This window comes from Carassius gibelio, chromosome B12, assembly GCF_023724105.1.
Source record: "Carassius gibelio isolate Cgi1373 ecotype wild population from Czech Republic chromosome B12, carGib1.2-hapl.c, whole genome shotgun sequence".
Taxonomy (NCBI): domain Eukaryota; kingdom Metazoa; phylum Chordata; class Actinopteri; order Cypriniformes; family Cyprinidae; genus Carassius; species Carassius gibelio.
The window spans coordinates 13,136,260-13,157,145 of record NC_068407.1 but is presented as its reverse complement, the minus strand read 5'-3'; the positions used below and the strand labels follow the sequence as shown (position 1 = coordinate 13,157,145).

The 20,886-nt window shown below is 35.9% G+C and overlaps 2 protein-coding genes across 5 annotated transcripts in view; one reads left to right on the top strand and one right to left on the bottom strand.

Annotated features, from left to right (window-relative positions):
• gucy2cb (guanylate cyclase 2Cb) overlaps positions 1 to 6,130 on the top strand; it is a 19,489-nt gene extending 13,359 nt beyond the window's left edge. Inside the window, exons 19-27 of the mRNA XM_052571130.1 lie at positions 1,793 to 1,884; positions 2,835 to 2,926; positions 3,031 to 3,186; positions 3,369 to 3,561; positions 3,652 to 3,826; positions 4,129 to 4,227; positions 5,169 to 5,263; positions 5,408 to 5,484; positions 5,579 to 6,130. Of these exons, the coding sequence (XP_052427090.1) occupies positions 1,793 to 1,884; positions 2,835 to 2,926; positions 3,031 to 3,186; positions 3,369 to 3,561; positions 3,652 to 3,826; positions 4,129 to 4,227; positions 5,169 to 5,263; positions 5,408 to 5,484; positions 5,579 to 5,777 (1,178 nt within the window). The 3' untranslated portion in view covers positions 5,778 to 6,130. The remainder of the gene's footprint in view (positions 1 to 1,792; positions 1,885 to 2,834; positions 2,927 to 3,030; positions 3,187 to 3,368; positions 3,562 to 3,651; positions 3,827 to 4,128; positions 4,228 to 5,168; positions 5,264 to 5,407; positions 5,485 to 5,578) is intronic.
• Positions 5,936 to 20,886, bottom strand: kctd17 (potassium channel tetramerization domain containing 17). 4 transcript variants are annotated; one of them, XM_052571131.1, is made up of 7 exons: positions 20,358 to 20,886; positions 14,533 to 14,641; positions 13,892 to 13,983; positions 13,464 to 13,610; positions 12,018 to 12,143; positions 11,623 to 11,745; positions 5,936 to 9,356 (listed from the first exon to the last, which is right to left on the bottom strand). In XM_052571131.1, the coding sequence occupies exons 1-6, from the start codon at positions 20,703 to 20,705 to the stop codon at positions 11,647 to 11,649; spliced, it is 921 nt and encodes a 306-aa protein (XP_052427091.1). In that variant the 5' UTR covers positions 20,706 to 20,886; the 3' UTR covers positions 5,936 to 9,356; positions 11,623 to 11,646. The 4 variants fall into 4 exon arrangements, with proteins under 4 accessions (XP_052427091.1, XP_052427092.1, XP_052427093.1 ...); XM_052571132.1 differs by having other exon boundaries at positions 13,512 to 13,610; positions 20,358 to 20,885; XM_052571133.1 differs by lacking the exon at positions 11,623 to 11,745.

Sequence of the window (20,886 nt, the reverse complement as noted above, 5' to 3'; positions counted from 1 at the left end):
TGTCTCAACTGCTAAAAGGACATACTATCATAACAAAATTAACAGTTCATCTCACATGCTTTTTAAAATATTTCCCTTGCTCCTTTGTCCTCCTCCTCACCCTCCTGCATCAACTCTAATAGCTGATTACTTTGCCACATTTTTCGTTAAAAAAATTAAAAACATCAGTGCAATTTTCTACACCACAATCCGTCAAGCACATCTCACCAGTAAACATACACTCATTCACATCCTTCTCTTCACTCTCTGAGGCAGATGTCTCCAATCTCATCCTTTCTAATTATCCTACTAATTGTCTTCTTGATCAAGCCCTTCAGAACATGCTTCACAACTCTTTGTTCAAGCTCTTGTCCAGGCTGGACTATTGCAATGCCCTCTTGGCAGGTCTTCCAGCCAGTTCTATCAAACCTTTACAATTAATCCAAAAGCGGCAGTAAGATACATTTTTAATGAGCTGAAAAGAATACATGTCGCACCTCTGTTTATCAATTTGCACTGGCTACCAATAGCTGCTCACATAAAATTCAAGGCATTGATATTTGCTGACAAAACCACCACTGGCTCTGCACCCATTTACCTAAATTTGTTAGTTTAGACTTATGTGCACTGTTGGAATGACCTGGAGTCCTTAGCCATCTTCAAGAATCAGCTTAAAACACATCTCTTCCAACTTTATTTGTCCTTCTAACTTTAGCACTCACTATTCTAATTCTATTCTTAAAAAGAATAATCTTACTAGCTTTCTATTCTTTTTTTATTCTATCTATTCTATTCTATTTTTCTTTCCATTTATTATACAATTCCCAAAAGACTCTAACACTAGCGTACTCAATTATTTTTCTATTCTTTCTGTTTTCTTTTTATTAATTATATTATTTAAAAGCCCTTGCTTCGTGTACTGCGTTTAAGTTGACTGAGACTTGTTATAGCACTTATATATCATTGCTCTTTTGTTGTTTTTGATTGCTTCCATTGTCCTCATTTGTAAGTCGCTTTGGATAAAAGCATCTGCTAAATGACTAAATGTAAATGTAAATGTGTGCACTGCTGGTGTCCGACAAAGCAAGTTTTGCTTGCTTTTCTGCTGTGGTTGAAGTATGTGGAAATATTTTTACTTCAGCAAGTGAATTTTGGTATTCAGGCTCATCTACCTGAATCATCAGTGGTTCTTTTGCAATGGAGAAATCTGCCAATATTTTCCAGTTCAACAAGAGATTCCTCATAGCCTCTCTTTTCCTCTAACTTTATATCTTCTGGAGTGATCTAGATGTTCTTCTTCTGAATGCTGCTACATTCAGGTTCCCCTTACTATACTGTCGTTTAATTGGTGTCAATGCATGAAGAAGCCTAGGTGACATAGAACTTTTCTCAGCAATGTCATTTTCACAGTGGAACAAAACTTTCCCGAAGATCAAATATCACTAGCAAATAACAAATTAGATATATCTGCTAATTATGCAATAGATGGGTAAGATATCCAAAGATCAGATAGGAAACATCAAGACTGATTTCACTACTAATTTCTATTTTCTTTTTCCTGAACTGAACTTTACCAGACTAATGTTCAGCATTCCAAACAGTAGTGTGGGCAGTATTGTGAGTTGAATAAAGCAAGCAAAATATCTGAAAAGTATTTTGTTTAATATTTTTTAAGATGATTAAGTCATTAATTTTCTAATCCTTTTTACTGGTAGTATATGTTTAACAGAATACATTCAGACAGATTTAAAATAGTTTACGCTTTTGAACAATCCTTTTTACGGATCCATTTTATATTTTATTTTTTTACCAGAGAAACTGGCCAGAGTGCAGTTCCCTAGTATGACATCCTCTTTCTTCAGACCTGATCTAAACTTCGAGAACACTAGTGAGAGAGAACAAGAGGTATGAGTGTCTGTATCTATTCATATGTTTGACTCATACACAGATTATTTGGCTGTCATTAGTACAAATATAGCAGTTATGAAAGGCAGCCAAAACATACAGGTAGTTGACATGTTATAGCCCGCTGTTAAAAATGTGCCATAAGAATTCAGCTTTTATGATCACGATTATATTATTTGAAAGCTTGCTTGGAATAGTTGTGCTTTTAGAAGTGAACATTCTCCCAACACAGGAACAATAAATGAGATGAAGAAGTTGTTGGGTTACCATGTTTAAAAATGGTTGGAAAAATTGTAACATGGGTAGCACTTTACAATTGTCACACTGCACGAGGAGAATTCATTCTTGGAGTTTAATTTCACAATCAACAAAAAGTAAACAGTCAGGAACTTAGGTATGACACTAGAAGCATGACATTTAACAGCAGACAGAACAAGGGACTGGGAAATCTTTAAATACAGACACCAATGGGACACACCTGGGAGCAAATGAACTAAAAAAGGAAATGGCTGGGACTGAATTCACATGACAAGGACAGGCACAGGAAGGACCGAATAAGGATAACAGGAACATATTTGCATCAGCTAACATTAATAATGAGCAATATATTATTACATAATTTATTAACATTGTTTGTTAGTTAATAAATATTTTCATGCTAGTTCGCAATGCATCAATTGTTAATGATCTTAAAAATGTATTTGTAAATGTTGAGATTAACATTATAAAAGTATTGTTTATTCTTACTTCATGCTAATTAATGTGGTTAACTAATGAACTATCAACTGAAAAACTTATTGTGAAGTGTTACCCATTTTCCTTTATACTATATCAATTTTGATCTTGATAAAAGATATGCAAGTCATCTACTCCATAACACAAGTTTTTCTAGCTACGTCAGGTAAGAATTGATCTCATATTACTTGGTTCTCTGTAATCTATTTCTCCAGGTGTGCATGCTGATCAAAAATTGTTGGGACGAAGACCCAGACAGAAGACCAGATTTCAAAAAGATAGAAAACACTCTATGGAAGATTGTCAGGTCACCTTTATATGCTTTTGTTGAGATTGTAACCACATAGAACATTGAAATAAACACATTTGACTGTATGAGGACCATCTATTTCCTGATTTGATTTCGAATAGTCTGGACAACCAGGAACATGAGAGCTACATGGAGAACCTGATCCGCCGGCTGCAGATGTATTCCCGTAACCTGGAGCGGCTGGTTGAGGAACGCACAGCTCTGTACAAGGCTGAGAGAGACCGAGCGGACTGCCTGAACTTCATGCTTCTGCCAGGGTCTGAACACAACCAACAGAAAAACACTGCAGAGTCTTATTAGCGATGCATAACAATATATCAGTAACATTGCAGTCTAAACTCATTTTTTAGTGTTTTATTGTTATTTAGACACAAGTGTGTAGACTTGAATATAATTACTGCCTGCTAATTAATCAAATCATTAACTCTCAATGTTTCAGGCCTGTTGTGCGCTCTCTAAAGGAAACGGGAAAAGTGGAACCTGAGCTCTTTGACGAGGTTACCATTTACTTCAGTGATATTGTGGGTTTCACCACACTATGCCACTTCAGCACACCCATGGAAGTGGTGGACATGCTCAATGACATCTACAAAAACTTCGACAGCATCCTTGACAATCACGACGTCTATAAGGTATGTCAGAAAGATGAACGGTGGGTATTGTTCACTATGGTACTGGTAATCCACTAATTCCAAAGTGACATGTGTGTGTATCTCTGTCAGGTGGAGACGATTGGCGACGCATACATGGTGGTGTCTGGTCTTCCTCGACGCAATGGGAACAGGCATGCAAAGGATATCTGCTGCATGGCGCTGGACATCCTGTCCTTCTTGGGCACATTTCAGTTACAGCATCTGCCTGGGATACCCATGTGGATCCGCATCGGTGTGCATTCAGGTAGCGGCCAGCAATTTATAGTACTCTGTTTTTATAAACTAATAATTGAAAGTTTTCCAGTACTGCAGAGGGCATTTCTTAAAGGCACAGCAGCAAAGAAAATGTGTTAAAATATAAGGGTTAGTGTAAGACAAAAGATCTCAATGAAGTAGTCATCACTGACCCAGAAAAGTCTTGCTTCATACATCTTATACTCTTTTACACTATATTTCCTGCACATAATGTATGTAAACAAGGATTCCTTTTAAAAGCGAATTAAGAACGACTAAATGAAAATATTCCATACTATCTAATGCACACAGGGCCCTGTGCTGCTGGTGTAGTTGGAATTAAAATGCCCAGATATTGCCTGTTTGGAGACACTGTGAACACAGCATCTCGTATGGAGTCCACAGGTCTACGTGAGTAGTGCTTCTCTTAAATAAATGCCGTTATTTTGAACGTTCTATTCATCAAAGAATCCTGGTTTCCACAAATATATCAAGCAGCACAACTGTTTTCAGCACTGATAATAAAAGATAAACATCAAATCAGGATATCAGAATGATGTCTGAAGGATCACGGGACACTGAGGACTGGAGTAATGGCTGGTGAAAACTAAGCTTTGCCATCACAGGAAAATATATTAAGTATATTAAGTATATTAAGTATATTAAAATAGAAAATGTAGTCATTGTGTGAGCCACACTGGTCAAAATGTTTTTTTCACCATGGTCAAAGGCCTATTTGTTATAAATTTGTTACATATTTCAACAGTAGGTAAAATTGTATTGGGAAAAGTCAACACTGTAGTACACAAAAAAAGGAAATGAAGATTTTTATTTTGTAGAAATTTGTTACATGTAAACTGAAATGTCACCATCGCTTATTCATTTATTCATCCGTTGTCTTTCTCTTACAACACTACCACACATTCTTACACATCTCTTCCTTTTGCTCTTCCACAACAAGCAACTGTGAATGTTCATTTACATGTAACACAAATGTAATGTACAAATAGAAATGTATTTATACAGCACTGCTGCTCTTTAGGATTGTGATGGTAGTGGTTGTGCTGGGCAAACTCTATGTAGGTTTCTAAAATTGAACGATTGGCAAGATTGCGATCCCCATTTCATTACAATGGCAAGCAGAGGTACAAAGGGGCAGACATTTTCCAATGAATTAATCTCACAAAAGTTTGAAAGAAAGATGATAGAAGCTAGTTTTGACTTAAATAAACTTTAGCAAACTTTTGAGTGGTACTGTACATCTGCTCTCAATCTTTCCCTAACCAAAGCATTGTGAGAAATCCCTCTACTGCTATTCTGTATTTTATTCTACATTGATCTTTTCACCCCAGCACTACGAATCCATGCGAGTCAGTCCACTATCAACATTCTCCAGCGCACAGACTGCAAGTTTGAGTATGAAAAGAGAGGAGAAACTTACTTAAAGGTGTGTATGATCATTGTCTCTCACATTTCTGTATTTATACACTATAATATTTCTTAATAGTTTGAATTAGCTTTTTTATATTTTCATTTCGAAAAGAAATAGTTTGTTTTACAATAACAGCACTGGTTCTCATATACTCTACAGGGTAAAGGGAAAGAAACAACATACTGGTTGACGGGAGTTACAGGGCAAAATTACAATCTGCCAACACCTCCAACAGCGTGAGTTTAAGATTTTAGGATCTTGTATCAATCCTCATAACTCGACTCTGAATTCATTACTTCGATTTCATTATTGTGAACTCTTTTCTCTCAGGGAAAACTTTCAGAATCTGCAGCAGGACTTGTCTCAAATGATAAAGACGTGTCTGGATAAGCGGCCCTCCAGCTTGTGGAAGCGAAAGACCCTTTCAGCACGTCACAGGAAGCTCTGTGTGGAAGCGGAGATGGATTGCACAGAGCAGCCGGAGTATCTCCACCTGGCCACCGGTGACAGTTTTAGCACATACCTGTAAATTCAACACTACCACATGTACATCTAGACCGAAACCAAAACTGTAACTGGATTTCACTGTAAATTTATAAAATGTAAATACTGTATATTTGGATTTATTATTAGAGTTATCTAACATTATTAGTTCAAGTGTTGTAGAAATTAGATTCAATATTCTTCTTTCCAAAAAACTTGTCTTTCTTAAACTGATCTGACAGCAATAAGCTAAACTTCAAATGCAATTGCATTAATACGTTTAACCGTGTGGCGATATTAAACTGTGCATGGAGCATGTGAGTGTAACAGTATGTTTCATACATGAGATATTTCATTTTCATGTAAATATTATAATAAACTGGATTAACGCTTCAGACACAGCTGAAATGTTTTTTGAAAAAGAAACTCTAAACTTTATTTCAATCATTTTGATAACTATTTACACAACAATGCTGTTTGGACATCTAATTCATGATTGTTTTCTGGGCTAAAAGATATTCTTTTAGTTGAAGAGACAAACATTAATCTAATTTTCTTTGGCATACATACACTACAGTACTAAGGGTCTTTCTCCTGGTTCCAAGTTTAGAAAGCCATTAGTAATTATCACTAAACATTTTCTTCAATTGAGGGTTCATTTAAACAGACAGATGTGCTTTCAATGCTAATCAAAACTTATGAATTATGCAATATGTATGAATTACAGTTCATAATTATACATCTAAAGTGTACGTATAAAGAAAAAAATGAAATAAAACTCAATTCATTTTAACACCAATAAAAATTAATTAATAAGCTCATCCCATATTTAATAAATAAATATAATGTGAGAGCTCAGAGAGGAATTATGGTATAATATATGTAACAAAGGCATTAAAAAAATTAAATTAGCATTGTGTCTACAGAATAAAATTCAATATAAACCATAACATTACCTGTGCCCTGACAAAGAAACATAATCTGACAATTATTAGACTAAAATAAATACAGATGAATGGCAAAGTATGATTATAAAAAAGGCCATATAAAAGGATGCTATTAACATATACAAAATAAACGTGAAAAATAAAACATACTTCTGAAATTCAATGCAGTGATAACATTTGTTCAAGCCACCAGTTCAGTTGTAAAGATATTACTATAGTGTACAGCACTGACACATCAGTCTAAACAGTTCGAGTTTAACATCTCATCTCCTCACTATTCTGTGTCTAGAAACAATTCTGCTCACAGTTCTGGAACACAGTGCTAGGAAATGGGGACAGAATAAGAACGAATTGACCCAGTAATGCACAGAGCTACAAAATGTGTTTGCAAACACCTCTTTCCTCTGTATAAATGCAGTTATAATAATAATAATAATAATAATAATAATAGGTCTTGTTGCGATTACAAACAAATTAAATGTTTAAAAAAAAGACAATGATAATGCCATAATCAAACATGGGGGAAAAAATCCTTTTAACCATCCAAATTTAGTTTCTAAACACTTAAATCACATTTAAAAATTAATTTTAATGCATTAAATTGGAAATATCAAACCAAGTGGAATCTGCAAACAAATGAAGCATGACCCTTTCTCAGAAAAAAACATTTAAACTGGTCTCAAAGCTATTTTTAGCATATATACATTGTGTGTGTGTGTATATATATATATTTATTTATTTATAGGGCTCCAGACTGAGACCAAAAATGTAGTCAGCTTATCACCACCTCAACGTAGCGCCATTGGAGAATATGAGCTGAACGCTGGCTGTGTACGCTCTTCTGTGTTAGCAGCACAGTAGCAGTACTTGTATTTACACTTTGATTTGAAAGAAAACTGCTTATCTTTGTGGTGTGGCTGACACAGAAGAGCGTAAGCAGCCAGCGTTCAGCTCATATTCTCCAAAATGTAGTATACATTTAATGCAGCATAAGCAATCGCTTTAGTGCCTTAGTTCAAGCGGCACACGAAACCATCATATCTTTTGCTTCATTACTATAGTACAAAAGGTAGGCTATTTTAAAAGATAGCTAATAAAACTGATAGTTCTGGTCCTTGATTCTGATTAGTTGAGCCACTTTCAAAGCTTTTGTAAATTACTCTAGTCAACAGGCATTCACCTATTTGTTTTGGTGTGTTGCTCGGGAACCACTTTACTGTAACCACAACAGTTTCTGAGGAACTACACTGTTTGGTGGAAGAATATTTTTTATTAATATCATTACATTGTATTAGCTTTGTTTTATTTTATGAAACCTTGTTACATATATGGAATAACCATTTTCTAAAAGCAATGAGCCCGTGAAGTTTTTACAGCGGTAAAACAAATTGTGATTTACAGAGAATTTATAACAGCTAAAGGGGGCTTTAGGCACTCGTACCTAACAATGCTCCTCCGCTGTTATGAATTCACTGTAAACCACAGGTTCTTGGGGCTTATTGCTTTATCACAGTACAACATCAATAGCTCCTTAATTGTTTTGTTTTTTTGTTTTTTTCTGGAGCCCTGATATACGATATTTGAAACCAGTTTCACATGGTTATGTTTTGCTAAAGGATTGTGCTTGTTCTATCAGCAACTTGGTTTGCTATATAATGGAATCATCCATTACAATGTTCCTCCATGTTTAACTGTGGCTTAAGTGTCCAAACATATTTTGGGGGCACTGTATATTTGCAAATTTGTGCAAGAAAATTAAGCATATTTAATAATAAAGAAGCTTAGGCATGCAAACAGCCCACAGCTGTAAGCTAAAGGGAGCAAAAGGTGCTTGATCATTTGTTGAATTGAAGCATGTTTATTTGAACGATTTTGACTGTTCCTTTGGAAGAAACCTAGCCTTCACACAAAACACATTAGCAAGTGACAGTATCATATTCCAGCACATTATCTGAACTTCATTTTAAATAAACTGAAACCAGGACCTATTAAGAATCCATATACAGTATTCAAACATGACCAGAACCGCAATATCCCAGTGACCTTTAATGATACCCTGACCTTCTAGCTGGCGCCAACGACTATCAAAATGAACTGCCGCAGACTGTAAATGGGTCTGAAGTGCACTGCTGGTGGTCTGCCAGGTTGACAGTGCTGGCACTTTACCCACAGCTGATGCTAAATGGAACAGGACGTGACCTATTCATGTAGCAGAGCCACTCTTCTTCTGCAATATGTGCAAAACCTAAACTCTAAATACTAAAAAAGTGATTACTTTCTCATATCCACACAGTATTTCCATCATTGATGACAATGTATTTCCTGACTAAACCAGACTTAATTCTTTACTTTTTGTTTAAATGCATTATATTTACTGAAGTTGGATCCCATAACTACGTTGCACTCTTTGGTAACGGGTCATGTACTAAGATAGTAGCTGTAAGTCTTTCTTTAATACCTTAGGTGACTTTTGTTTTCAGAAACATTTCAATTTAAAACAATGACATTTTTTGCTGCTGGATGTGAAGTTCTTGTCTCCCGCTAATACCCGTTGTTCAAGTCAACAAATCTAAAAAAGTATGGTTATAAAAACTGCATCATGAACACATGATGAAATGGAGATCTAGAAAAATAAAATTCTTTGTATCCTACATCCGGGACCCATGGATCTGGAACAGCTGCAAGAGAGTTGGAAAAGGCATTATATACATAAGCATTGTAGTCAATAACATCTTCTTTTTTTTTTCATAAATGAATTATATCATATTCAGAAATTATGCATCAAATTAACCTAAAGTGACAGTGTTACAAGAGATTTTAAATAAATGCTGTTCTAACTCTCCTGAAAAAAATGATCACAGTATCCACAAAAATATTTAGCAGCACAACTATTTTCAATATTACAGGTCCCGTTCTTCGTGATCCCATGTTTTAAACTTTAGTTAGCGTGTAATGTTGTTGTTAGAGTATAAATAATATCTGTAAAATTCTAAAGCTCAAAGTTCAATGCCAAGCGAAATATTTTATTTAATGCAATTCGCCTACAATGAACGACCTGTTTGGACTACTGTATTTTCCGGACTATAAGTCGCACTTTTTTTCATAGTTTGGTTGGTTCTGAGACTTATAGTCAGGTGCGACTTATTTATCAAAAATTAATTTGACATGAACCAAGAGAAATGAACCAAGAGAAAACAATACCGTCTACAGCCTCGAGAGGGCGTGGTATTTTTGCACTCTGACGCAGAAGAGGAAGAGCAGCGTTTGAAGAGCATGTCGTTGAAACGCTGTTATTTTCAATCATCTTTGTTTGGGCTTCCCAGGGCACTTTACTTGGAGATTAATGGTTACAATTTATGTTTAACTCGGTTCCCAAAAATTATAATCCACATGTAAAACTATGTGCAGCACATTTTGCTGATGACAGCCTGCTGAGGACTTCCTCAGTCTCAATCAGTTTAATGCCGGATTAGCACAAAGATTATTCTTGAAAGATGGAGCAGTTCCCTCTTTGTCTGGAGAAGGCGTTGTTTATGGACAACCGGTAAGTGTATTTTATTATTTAAGTTGGTGCATTTAACAATTTCTGTAACTTATTACACAAAGGACAACGCTGTTTAGCTTTGTTAACTAGATGGTAGGGCTGTGCAAAAAAATCTAATGCGATTTTTATGCGCATCTCGTCAGTAAAAACGCTCCTGTGATTATAAGTACATCTCCAGCACATGCTCCTGCCCACTTGCTTCTTGCTTCAAAACTAGCCCAATCGCGTTTCCGGGAGGGCAGCGTGCGCTAAGCTGGTGTCGAATCACAACAAATTCAGAACTCGTTACATATTTCTGAAGGAGGGACTTCATAGAACAAGGAAGACATCAGCCCGTTTTTATGACAGTGAAAACTGCGGTATACAGATAGGTGAATTAAGTGAAAAACACTGTTTTTTTATACGCGAAACATGAACACGTTATATTGCACACTGTAAATACAAAGCTTCAAAAAAGCACAAAAAACGGGGCCTTTAATAAGAAGAAATATTTGAGCATCAAATGTGCAAATCAGAATGATTTCTGAAGGATCATGTGGCACTGAAGACTGGAGTAATGATGCTGAAATCTGTGCTTCACATCACAGGAATAAATTCCATTTTAAAATGTACTAAATGTTAATGAAATATAGTTTCAGTTAATTAAATTAAAAATAAAGTTTAAAAAAATTTTTGCACCAAAAAGGTCTAATATTTGTAAAACTCCAATTTTTTTTAAACTTTACAAACTGTAATACATTTCAAACTGCAATAATACTTCACAAGATTACAGTTTTTGCTGTATTTTTGATCAAATAAATGCAGTCTTTGGTGATCATAAGAGAATTCTAAAAACAAAACAAAAGATATAACAGACCCCAATCTTTTGAACAGCAGTGTATGTCTATAGTAGTACATAATCACTTATCATTTCTGATATGAATAGTGTAGCATGTAAAATATGCCTCCTTGTAAATTCCATGTAATACAAAGATCATTTTTGCTGAAGTTGTGGATATGGATTGAGATGGAAGTGATTCAATGGCAATTTATGGAACAAATGCTGTATTAAAAATTAAGGGATCCCATATTAAGGAGTCCCAAATCCAATTTTAAAGCTATATTTATTCAAGGTGCACAACAGTTTGTTTGCACACTTATGAATTGTTTTTAGTGTAATCGTTACTTATGAGGGAAAGTCATGCTTGGGAGTTGCTAGGAGGTGAAGGGTATTTCACTTTAGTGCACCGTTCTCATAAAAGGCTCATATAAGAGGGCTTTTTTAATTTAATTTAGTCCTATTGTTTTTTCTTTGTGATTGTTTAATTTGGTGCACTGAAATGCAGTTTACCGAAACCCTCCGACTACTCAAATTCTGTACATCTACCACTAATACAACCAACATGATGGGATTGCCTCACCAATTCCTTTGACACAAGTTTCTGCTAATCTCTAATCCACTCATTGGGGGTGGCATTTCTCTCTCCCACTGCCTCCTCCTCCTCTTCCTCCCTCGCTCCATCTTCCTCCTGTGTGTCCGAGGTCTAGTTGTGTTATGAGTGGACAACAGGGTGAACAGAAACCGGAGGGATCGCAGCACAACAGATGATGACAGCAAAAAAAAATAAAAAACTATTATGAATATTTGAAGAGTGGGTGTGCGAATGCATAAAGGCTTTTGATGTGGAATGAGATGAAGAGATGCAGATTTTGTATGTTGTAAGCATGTTTTTGAGGAATTAGTCACTGTGCTTTAGTGTTTGTGAGCAGGCACAGAGAGTGTAAAATTAGTTTATTTGTCTGTAGGTGCTCCAACCTTAGTCTTGTGGCTCTGCTCTGTCCCCAAACCTCCACCCGAGGTATGCAGCTCTTTTGACACCACACAGAGAAATTCAGCCTGGTCCTCTGTTCCATAGCTGTAAGATGAGCCAATGTTCACCATCTTGAAAAGCAAGGAACAGCCAAGAAAAAGAGAGAGAGGGCTTTCATTAAGACACTTACTTGAGATTAGAGGAAAGGGGTAAGAAAATAAAGGAAAACATCAAGATGGATCCAATGCCTGGTCAGCTGTACCAAAAACATCTTCATTGCTTTCATTAGAGACCGGTCAGGTTGGTCAACCTTAGTTAGTCTTCCACCAACTGATTAGTCTATTGATGAGGTTTACCGAGTTTTCTTTTGAGTTTAATTTAGCTCAAATGTTTTTGTTTTTTTTTGCCTGTGCTTTAAAGCAACATTTTTAGTGGACAACTTCTCAGATAGGAGTTTAGTTTGTTGATAGTGACGATAACAACCGGTTAAGGCTAATAACACAGGCTCTTCCAGGTAACTGCAGTCATTGAAATGCGCTTGCTGGGAACATTTTTTACTTGATGGAAGCTTTGTGTTCAAGTATTTAAACTCTAATCAATATTTCATGTCTAACTATTATAAAGTTTAAATAAGCAGGATAATGTACATCCAGCCGGCTGTTATCGAAAAAATCAATGCTGGCTGGATGTCCATCCCTTACTTAGCATTGATATATTTAAATGTTGAACCTTTTAAATGTTTGTCTATGTACATATGCAGTTTTTGGATGTTGCATCATGTCTCATGCTGTTTTTCAGTGTCTCACATCATGAGCACTGCATTGAAAGAGGATAGTTTGCCCCAAAGTTGAACATTCTGTCATAATTGACTATTGCTCATGTCATTCCAAACCTGTATGACTTTCTTTCTTCTGTACAGCACAAAAGTATATTTTGAGAAATATCTGTTAGTTTGTATTTGTTCATCTTATGGAAATAGGCACCAATGTTGTTCGGTTACAAATGTTCCACCAAAATCATTTTGTCTACCACAGAAAAAAAAATTTGCATGTAGGATTAGAACAGTATGACATGGAGTAAAATTACCAACTTTCATTTTTGGGTGAACTGTCCCTTTAAGAAACACATATGATTGGTATGTGATGGATGCTAAATCAGCCTTATTACTTCAAAACATGTAGTTTTCCTCATGTCTTATGTGCACAATATCAGTGGGGATATGTAAAACTACATCTTGACAAAGCCAGAATAATATCATATAATTTGACATTTTACAAAAAAAAGAGGGTTTGGTGCAACTGACCATGTTAAATCCAGTTGAATGCAAATGTAAAAAAGTTTAATTTCACACTTTAGCTACATCACTGGACTCTGAATCTGAGGGGAGAATTGGACACTGGGAGCATTAGGATCAGGGGAAGGGAAATCGACTCCGTGTCAGTCCAACCCACAGTCCAGAGCAGTCCGGGGCGGGGTTTTCGGCAGGCGCGCACGCTGACCTGCTCAAACTTCCAGCCGTCCGACATGGTGGAAACCATCTGGGTCAGCTCCTCTTCCTGACACTGCAACACCCGGTACACGTGCTTTGGTGGTACCTGCTGTATAAAAGACAGAGAGAGAGGGTGAAGATTGGTGAAGTGTAAAAAAAGGAATGTGGTGGGAAGTAGAAGAAAACAAGAAAAGCAAGAAAAGCAAGTGTGGGTGGGAAACTGATGGCTGTTGCATAAGCACACAAATACAGTCATCAATGTACAGTAGAAACTGAGATGGACAGAAATACAGTGCTAAGAAAGTGAAGAAGCTGAAAAAATGGATACTAATGAAAATAAAATGCTATTTTATTTCGACATGGAGGAATGATAAAAGCCCTGCTCATTACCTGTGTGGCCTTGGAGTCTCGCTCAAGAATCCTCTCTTTGATTAATTTAATCAGCGGTGTGATGTTGTAGAATTCTGCCTCCTCCAAGACACCTGAAGGCACAGACACACTTTGCTTTAAAAACTGAACTTGGATGTGGTTACAGTTGTTTCGACTATATATGCTCCAATATTGAAATTCCAAATAAATTAAAAGTAAAACACTTAAAACTAAAATGAATTATTGTAAATTGCATCACTACATTATAACATACAGTAAAAAAAACATATTTATTTTTAGATTTGCAAAATATTATATTCAACAGCGTTTTTCAATTATTAGTGTTTTTTTAAGTATTAGCATTAGATGAAGGCAAGGAAAATCTAAATAAAAAATAGTGGAAATGAGAATGTACAATTAAATCTAATAGTGCTGTTAACTAAGTATAAATAAAAAAAATCATTTGAAATAAAAGTAAATAGAAATAATACATGATAAACCTTAAATAATAATGTGAAATTTTGTCATGGCAACTAAATGAATGTAATAAAAATAACTAAAACGGAAATAAAAGGAAGTAATACACTAAATAGAAAAAAAATTTTAAACTGAAAATATAAAAATAAAATAATAAAAAATATCAAGAAAGTTAAATAACAGACCTTCTTCTGCCAGCTCCTTGTTATAAACCAGCTTCCCATGTCGCAGATAGTTGAGGATGGGCCCAAAATAGGTTGGGTCTCGGTCAATCACATAAGCACCAGTTTCATCCTACAAAAACAGATCACAGCTCTCTTATTGATTAGTTGTTTCATTATGTGCCATGTAAATGTATAAATTTCATTTAATCAAATATGTAGGCCTAATATTATTTTAAAATAAATTCATATTGCTTAATCATGATGCGTTTATCATTTTACTATTTAATATTAGATATTGTTAATATTTAATAATGTGGTGACTGTTAGGAAATTCCCTATGTAAATGTAGCATTGAATCAGTGCTGAAGCTGTTTAACGGATGTACAGGATGTGGGTTGTGCCGAAAGACATAGTATCATGTTAACAATAGAGGTGTGAATCGACACTGGTTTCACAATTCAATTTGATTACTCTATCATTTCTTTGCATGTGAAAATATCTTATTTATTTTCTTAACGGTCGATACTATGTAAACTAAGTACAAATAGCTAGATGCTTTTTATACTAGGGCTGCAGAATTAATCTAATTTCTAATTGTGATTACAATTATGTATGCCACAATTATGAAGTCGTTCAAAGTGGCAATAAATCGTTCAAAGTCCGCTTATGTTATTCTGCACGCTTAATATATGTTTTTTTCTCTTTCTACATGTTATCTTTATCTACAGGTAACAAACACATTTAATTAACATTTATAATTAACATTCAGCTGAAATATTGTAAGAACGTATTACAGAATATGTTTAAAGAGAATAAAAAAAAAAAAATTAGGGCTGGATAAGTTATCATTTCATTAACGCATTAATTGACTAACGTCGATAATTATTTTATCACAGTTTTTCTTATTATTATGAAAGTCCATTGGTTACTGGCTCTGAATACACATACAGACATATCATGGGTCACAGGAGGGGGATTCTCCCGATCAAATTATTTAGGCTTAATCCCAATTTATACTTGGATAGCATGTGAAGACAGCAGAGAAGCGCTCGTTTTGTAAACTTTGTGGTTTATTATTTTGAGTCGTATGGGACACGGTAACACACAGCCCTTTAAGAAAATATATTGCATAACTCGTTATTCTATAACAAACTATAGAATATATGTCCTGGCAGTGACAAATAACTTGTTTTATTGAATTACATTAATGTTATAAGTTAAGATTTACAATAAATATTCTAACTGCTACTGTGTTAAAGGAATACTACTGTAAAAAAAGCACCTTATTTGAGTGTTTGCAAACCAAATGTCATTACACTTTTGTTCATATAGCAGTAATTTTAAATGAAAAAAGTGCACAATACACTACCTTTGATTGCCTTATTAGTTTTGTGCATAATGCGATTCATTGTGATTAATCGGGATTAAAAATTGTAATCGTTGTCCAGCACTAATAAAAATTTTATTGGTCCCCTAGACTGCCTATTGTTTATTAATTCCAGTGATGATAATGTTCTACTATGTTGTCCGTTGGCGCTGTAGAGGCTGAATTTGTGTTCATGATCTACTGATTCACGAGCTCGGGAGCAAGGGAGCTGATTGAGACACACCCGAAGAGATTTATTCATCATATATTGTAGATTCACTGATTATAAATGGGAGTGTTTTTAAAGTGCATAAACTAGACTGAGAATAACTGAGGAAATGTAAGCATTAAAATTAGTACTTTACGATTTGGTATCATGTTAAATACAAATACAGTCATATTAAAAACATTTGGCTGCTTTTAGTCTGACGCTGGAGTTGGGTCACTTTCCGGCAATGAAACCAAGTAAATAAATTACTAAATAGATTAGAAGCATGATAATATTGTGTATCGGCGGACTCATAGGTTGACGATAGGACGATATGAAAATGTAGCATATCGCCCAACACTAACAGGATGCTCTGAACAGTACATAACCCCAGGGCATAAAAATGTGACTTGGCACAAGCGAGAAAACAACATTAAAAGAAAGGGCATGTGGCAGTGAGCACAGGTCACATTAGCATGGCCACAGTATTTGTCCCAGAATTGCTGAGGGTCTCCTCTCTGCAATGAATTAACCTTAAGAGCTCGGCACAGCTCTAGCAAGAGCAGGACATCATGTAGGCTACAACATGCCCTACAGAGAACATTACACAACAGAGCCAAGGGCATGAGTACTCGAAACCCACACAGCAACATGAGAAAAAGGAAGTGCACAGAAGCACACAAGGGTGAAAAGGGTAAAAAGAAAGAAGATGATGTTGGCAAGACTGAAAATGCACTGCAATGTTATAAAAGTACTATAATAGAGAAAGAAAGCATGGGATAACTTACTGCAGATTCACAACATGAACAACATACCTACAGAAAAAGGTATTTATCATACAGCAAAAAAAACTGGCTTTGGCAAGAAAAACTATTTTAAGTACTTGTCTCTTATGCTCACCAAGCCTGCATAAATTTGATCAAAAATACAATAAAAACAGTACTATTTTATGACATTATTACCATTTAAAATAATTGACTTATTTGAATGTATTTGAATGTATATATTTCGGTCATGGTTAAGCTGAATTTTCAGCAGTATTCATTGTCGAGTGTTCCTTCAGAAATCATTCTGATAAACTGATTAGTGCTCAAGATATATTCTTGTTATTATCAATGCTGAAAACATAATTGATATAATTGATAACAACAAGAATATATCTTGAGCACTGATATAATTGCATAATTGAAATAAAAATATTTTGTAAAGTTATACATTTCTTTACTGTCACTTCTGATCAATTTAATGTGACCTTGATAAAAGTATTTTTATTGAACAGTATTGTATAGTTTAAAATAAATAATGTAAAATACAGTTGCGTGTATGAAATATTCTTTTTCACCTTCCATTCATTTTGGGCCCAGCATGACTCACTCTAGATTCATGTCATGGACACGAACGGCATACAGAGTTGAAAAGGCATCTAAATATTTCCATTCGCTCCATAAAATCTCACAGACAAACGTAGCACAGAACATCATTTGCACATGCACACACAAATGGCATTTTCGAAACAGCAAGTGCAGCAGACAGCCTCACATTAGACATGACTAGACTTGACAGCAGGCATGACAACACCTGCGCATGACTCCTGCAGTGCGTCAGAAGAGACAAGCTGTCCCCCCCGCTCGGGATTTCACAAGAACAAGAGAACGCACAGGGGATTTACATAATTCTACGGTATATGGCTTAAATGCAAAGGATTCAGCCTTCTGATTTCTAATTCATCTATCCGTGCTCATCTTGCATTGACATTTAACTCTGCAGTTGAACAAGGAAGTATAAGAACCAGGTCCTGATGGGAAACTAGCTGCATCCCATGGGAAATACCTGGTAGGCAAACAAAGAGCTTATTAATTTCAAAACAGAACTGCATAATAACCTGTGCCACGTAAAGCCACACAGCATTCTACGAGAAAGCTGAAAAAACTATTCGAACTTAATCAATTCTGGCTTATGTTAAAAGCACATTCTCATTCAAGATGTAGGGGAAATACCTAATAATATAAGTCTTAAAGGGGTAGTCCACCCAGGAATGAAAATTCTGTCATCATTTACTCACCCTCATTTCATTCCCAAATCATGAGTCTTTCTTTCTTCTGTGGAACATTAAAGAAGATATTTTGAAGAATGGTTTTCTTCCATTGTGTAGACGAAAACACACACACACACACACACACAAAACAATTTAAGTCAATGGGATCCAAAACCGTTTGATTACCAACATTCTTCAAATATCTTCTTTTATGTTCTAAAGAAAAAACAAAGTCATACCGTTTTGGAACGACACAAGGGTGAGAAAATCATGACAGACTTTCCAATTAGAATTTCTCAATTACAAACCATTTTCTGGCTCAACGCAATGATTCTAGAAACTTGAACTCTTTAAATGCATGTAAACTAGCAGTGAAGAACCGACCAGGCCAGGAATAGAACAGAGAAGCCTCCATAGATATTTTTGTGCCCGGCTGGGAGTCTTCAAGGTGCCATGACTCTAATCTCATTAGAAGAGTGTCATGAGCAGTGAGAGAGCACAAAACACCACAGCGGCCAGTAATAACTGAGCTGTGATGGGAGACCGTCTGTGCCTCGTCACTTACTGTGGGGACGGAGGTACTTTGAGTGTGGAATAAGTGGGAATATAAGAGGATAGCTTGGGAGGGGATGATACTGTGAAGGCAGAGTACCATCTGTTAAGTCAAATACTTTTTGTATGCCTTAGTGCTGTAGGATTAAGAGAGTAAACGGGAGCTACAAAATAAAATACTGAATATGGGTAAAGCTCACAACATTTCCCCAAAATCACAAAGAAAAACATAAAATGTAAAACCAAAATAGATACCTTATTGCAGACTGGAAATATTGAAAAATTACATTTGGCATCCAATTAGAAATACATCTAGGTTTATTAGATTTGGGCCTTCCGAGCAGACACATAAAGACATCTGCCAACAGGAAATGCTCTATGTTTAAAGCATTAATCGAGTTGCTCTTTGGTACATTCTCAAATTATTCTAATAAAAGGATCGTCAGGTTGTACACAGACTTAAGTAGGCGAAGTTAGTTGATGCAGATCTAGTGCTGCTGTGGAATCAGTCAAATACCATTTACTCAATTTGTTGTGCTGATGATATAGTTTGCACCAAGGCTGTAACGAAATATTCAAGATTTGGAGAGTCAAAGATAAAAGCTTTAAAAAAGGAAATTACATAATATATTAACATTTGCATCCAGAAGAAAACATTTTATTGCAGTGGGTCAGGGATAAGACCCCCTGCACACAAGAGTTGGCGTATGGTGATATTTGCTTTGATCCCACTGGAACTTCTGTCATGTGCTCTACATTCTGACAGATCAGTTCTATCATATCTGGATGATGGTAGGCTTCCTTTCACTTTGCTTATTTAACAAAAAATTAAGTATCCTATAACATATCTGGTCTCCAAGATTCTTCAAAATATGGTCTCAATAGTAAATTATTTGAAATTGAGATTATATATATTTCCTTGGTTTATTAGGACAATAATTGGCTGAGATACAACTATTTGAATACCTGCAATGTGAAGGTGCAAAAAATCTAAATATTGAGAAATCGCCTTTAGAGTTGTCCAAATGAAGTCCTTAGCAATGCATACTACTAATCAAAAATGACGTTTTGATATATTTACAGTAAGAAATGTAATCTTTGTATCCTAATAATATTTGCCATTAAAAAAATTAAAAAAAAATTGTGGTCCAGGGTCACATATCTTCCTTTTTTGAAAGAAATGCATACAGGTTTGGAATGACATGAGGGTGAGTAAATGATGACAGAATGTTAATTTTGACATTTTAATTATGATTAAATAATGAATAACCTTTAAAATATTCTGATTAAAAAATATATTTCAAAAGTTAAAAATTATGCTTTCATCATTAATATTATTATTTAATATACAAATATTAAACAAGTAAAGTTATTATCTAAATGTAGATCTATCTAAAATATCTAAATGTAAAATTTAATTTTATGAAATACAACCCAGGCCAGAGAGGATGTGCGGATGATCCAACTTCCCTCTGTACAAGCTCAGCTTCAGGTGGGCCACATTATCTGATAAATGCATCGTGGAGTAATATAGATATTCCTGGCTAATAACTGCGACGCAGCTCAACTGTACACACACCGGGGGTCCGCGTTAATGAGCAGGGCAGCACGTGTGCATCCATCTGACTGAAGCCCCTTCAGTGCATCATACACTCCTACACTAACACCACTCGCTGCTGTCTTACCGTGTCTGAATGTAAATCCTGCTGCTGACACAGTCGGTACAGAAATGAAGTCTGCTCCTTCAGCAGCGTTTGTCGTGTCGTTAGAAACACCGTCCCCCCGACGTTGAGACGGACCCATTTGCCGTTATTGCCTCCGGTAATATTAACAGCTGAACCGTTTCCTATGATATTTTCAGGCCCGCCGGATTCAACAGCAGCAGATGTGGCTGTTGTGGCTCCTTCGCTTCCCTCGTTGTCTTTGTTTTTATTATTGTTGTTGTTATTATTGTTCAGATTGCTGTGCGTTGCTGAGAGGGATCCCGTTTCCGGGAAAGGCGCCGCCGTTTTTCCTTTGTCCTCCGTTGCCATTAGGGAACTACACTGAGGCTGGCGGGCGGTGTGTAAGCAGGCTGTCGGTGCAGCTCGGATGCTGTTCTGATGCCGTCCTGACTCCTGCGGTGAAGGTGAAGCAGGGTGCTGCCGGTTTCGTTCGTATCATAGAACTGGAATAAGCGCGGCGGTTGATTGGCTCGTATCCCGCGATGTGTTC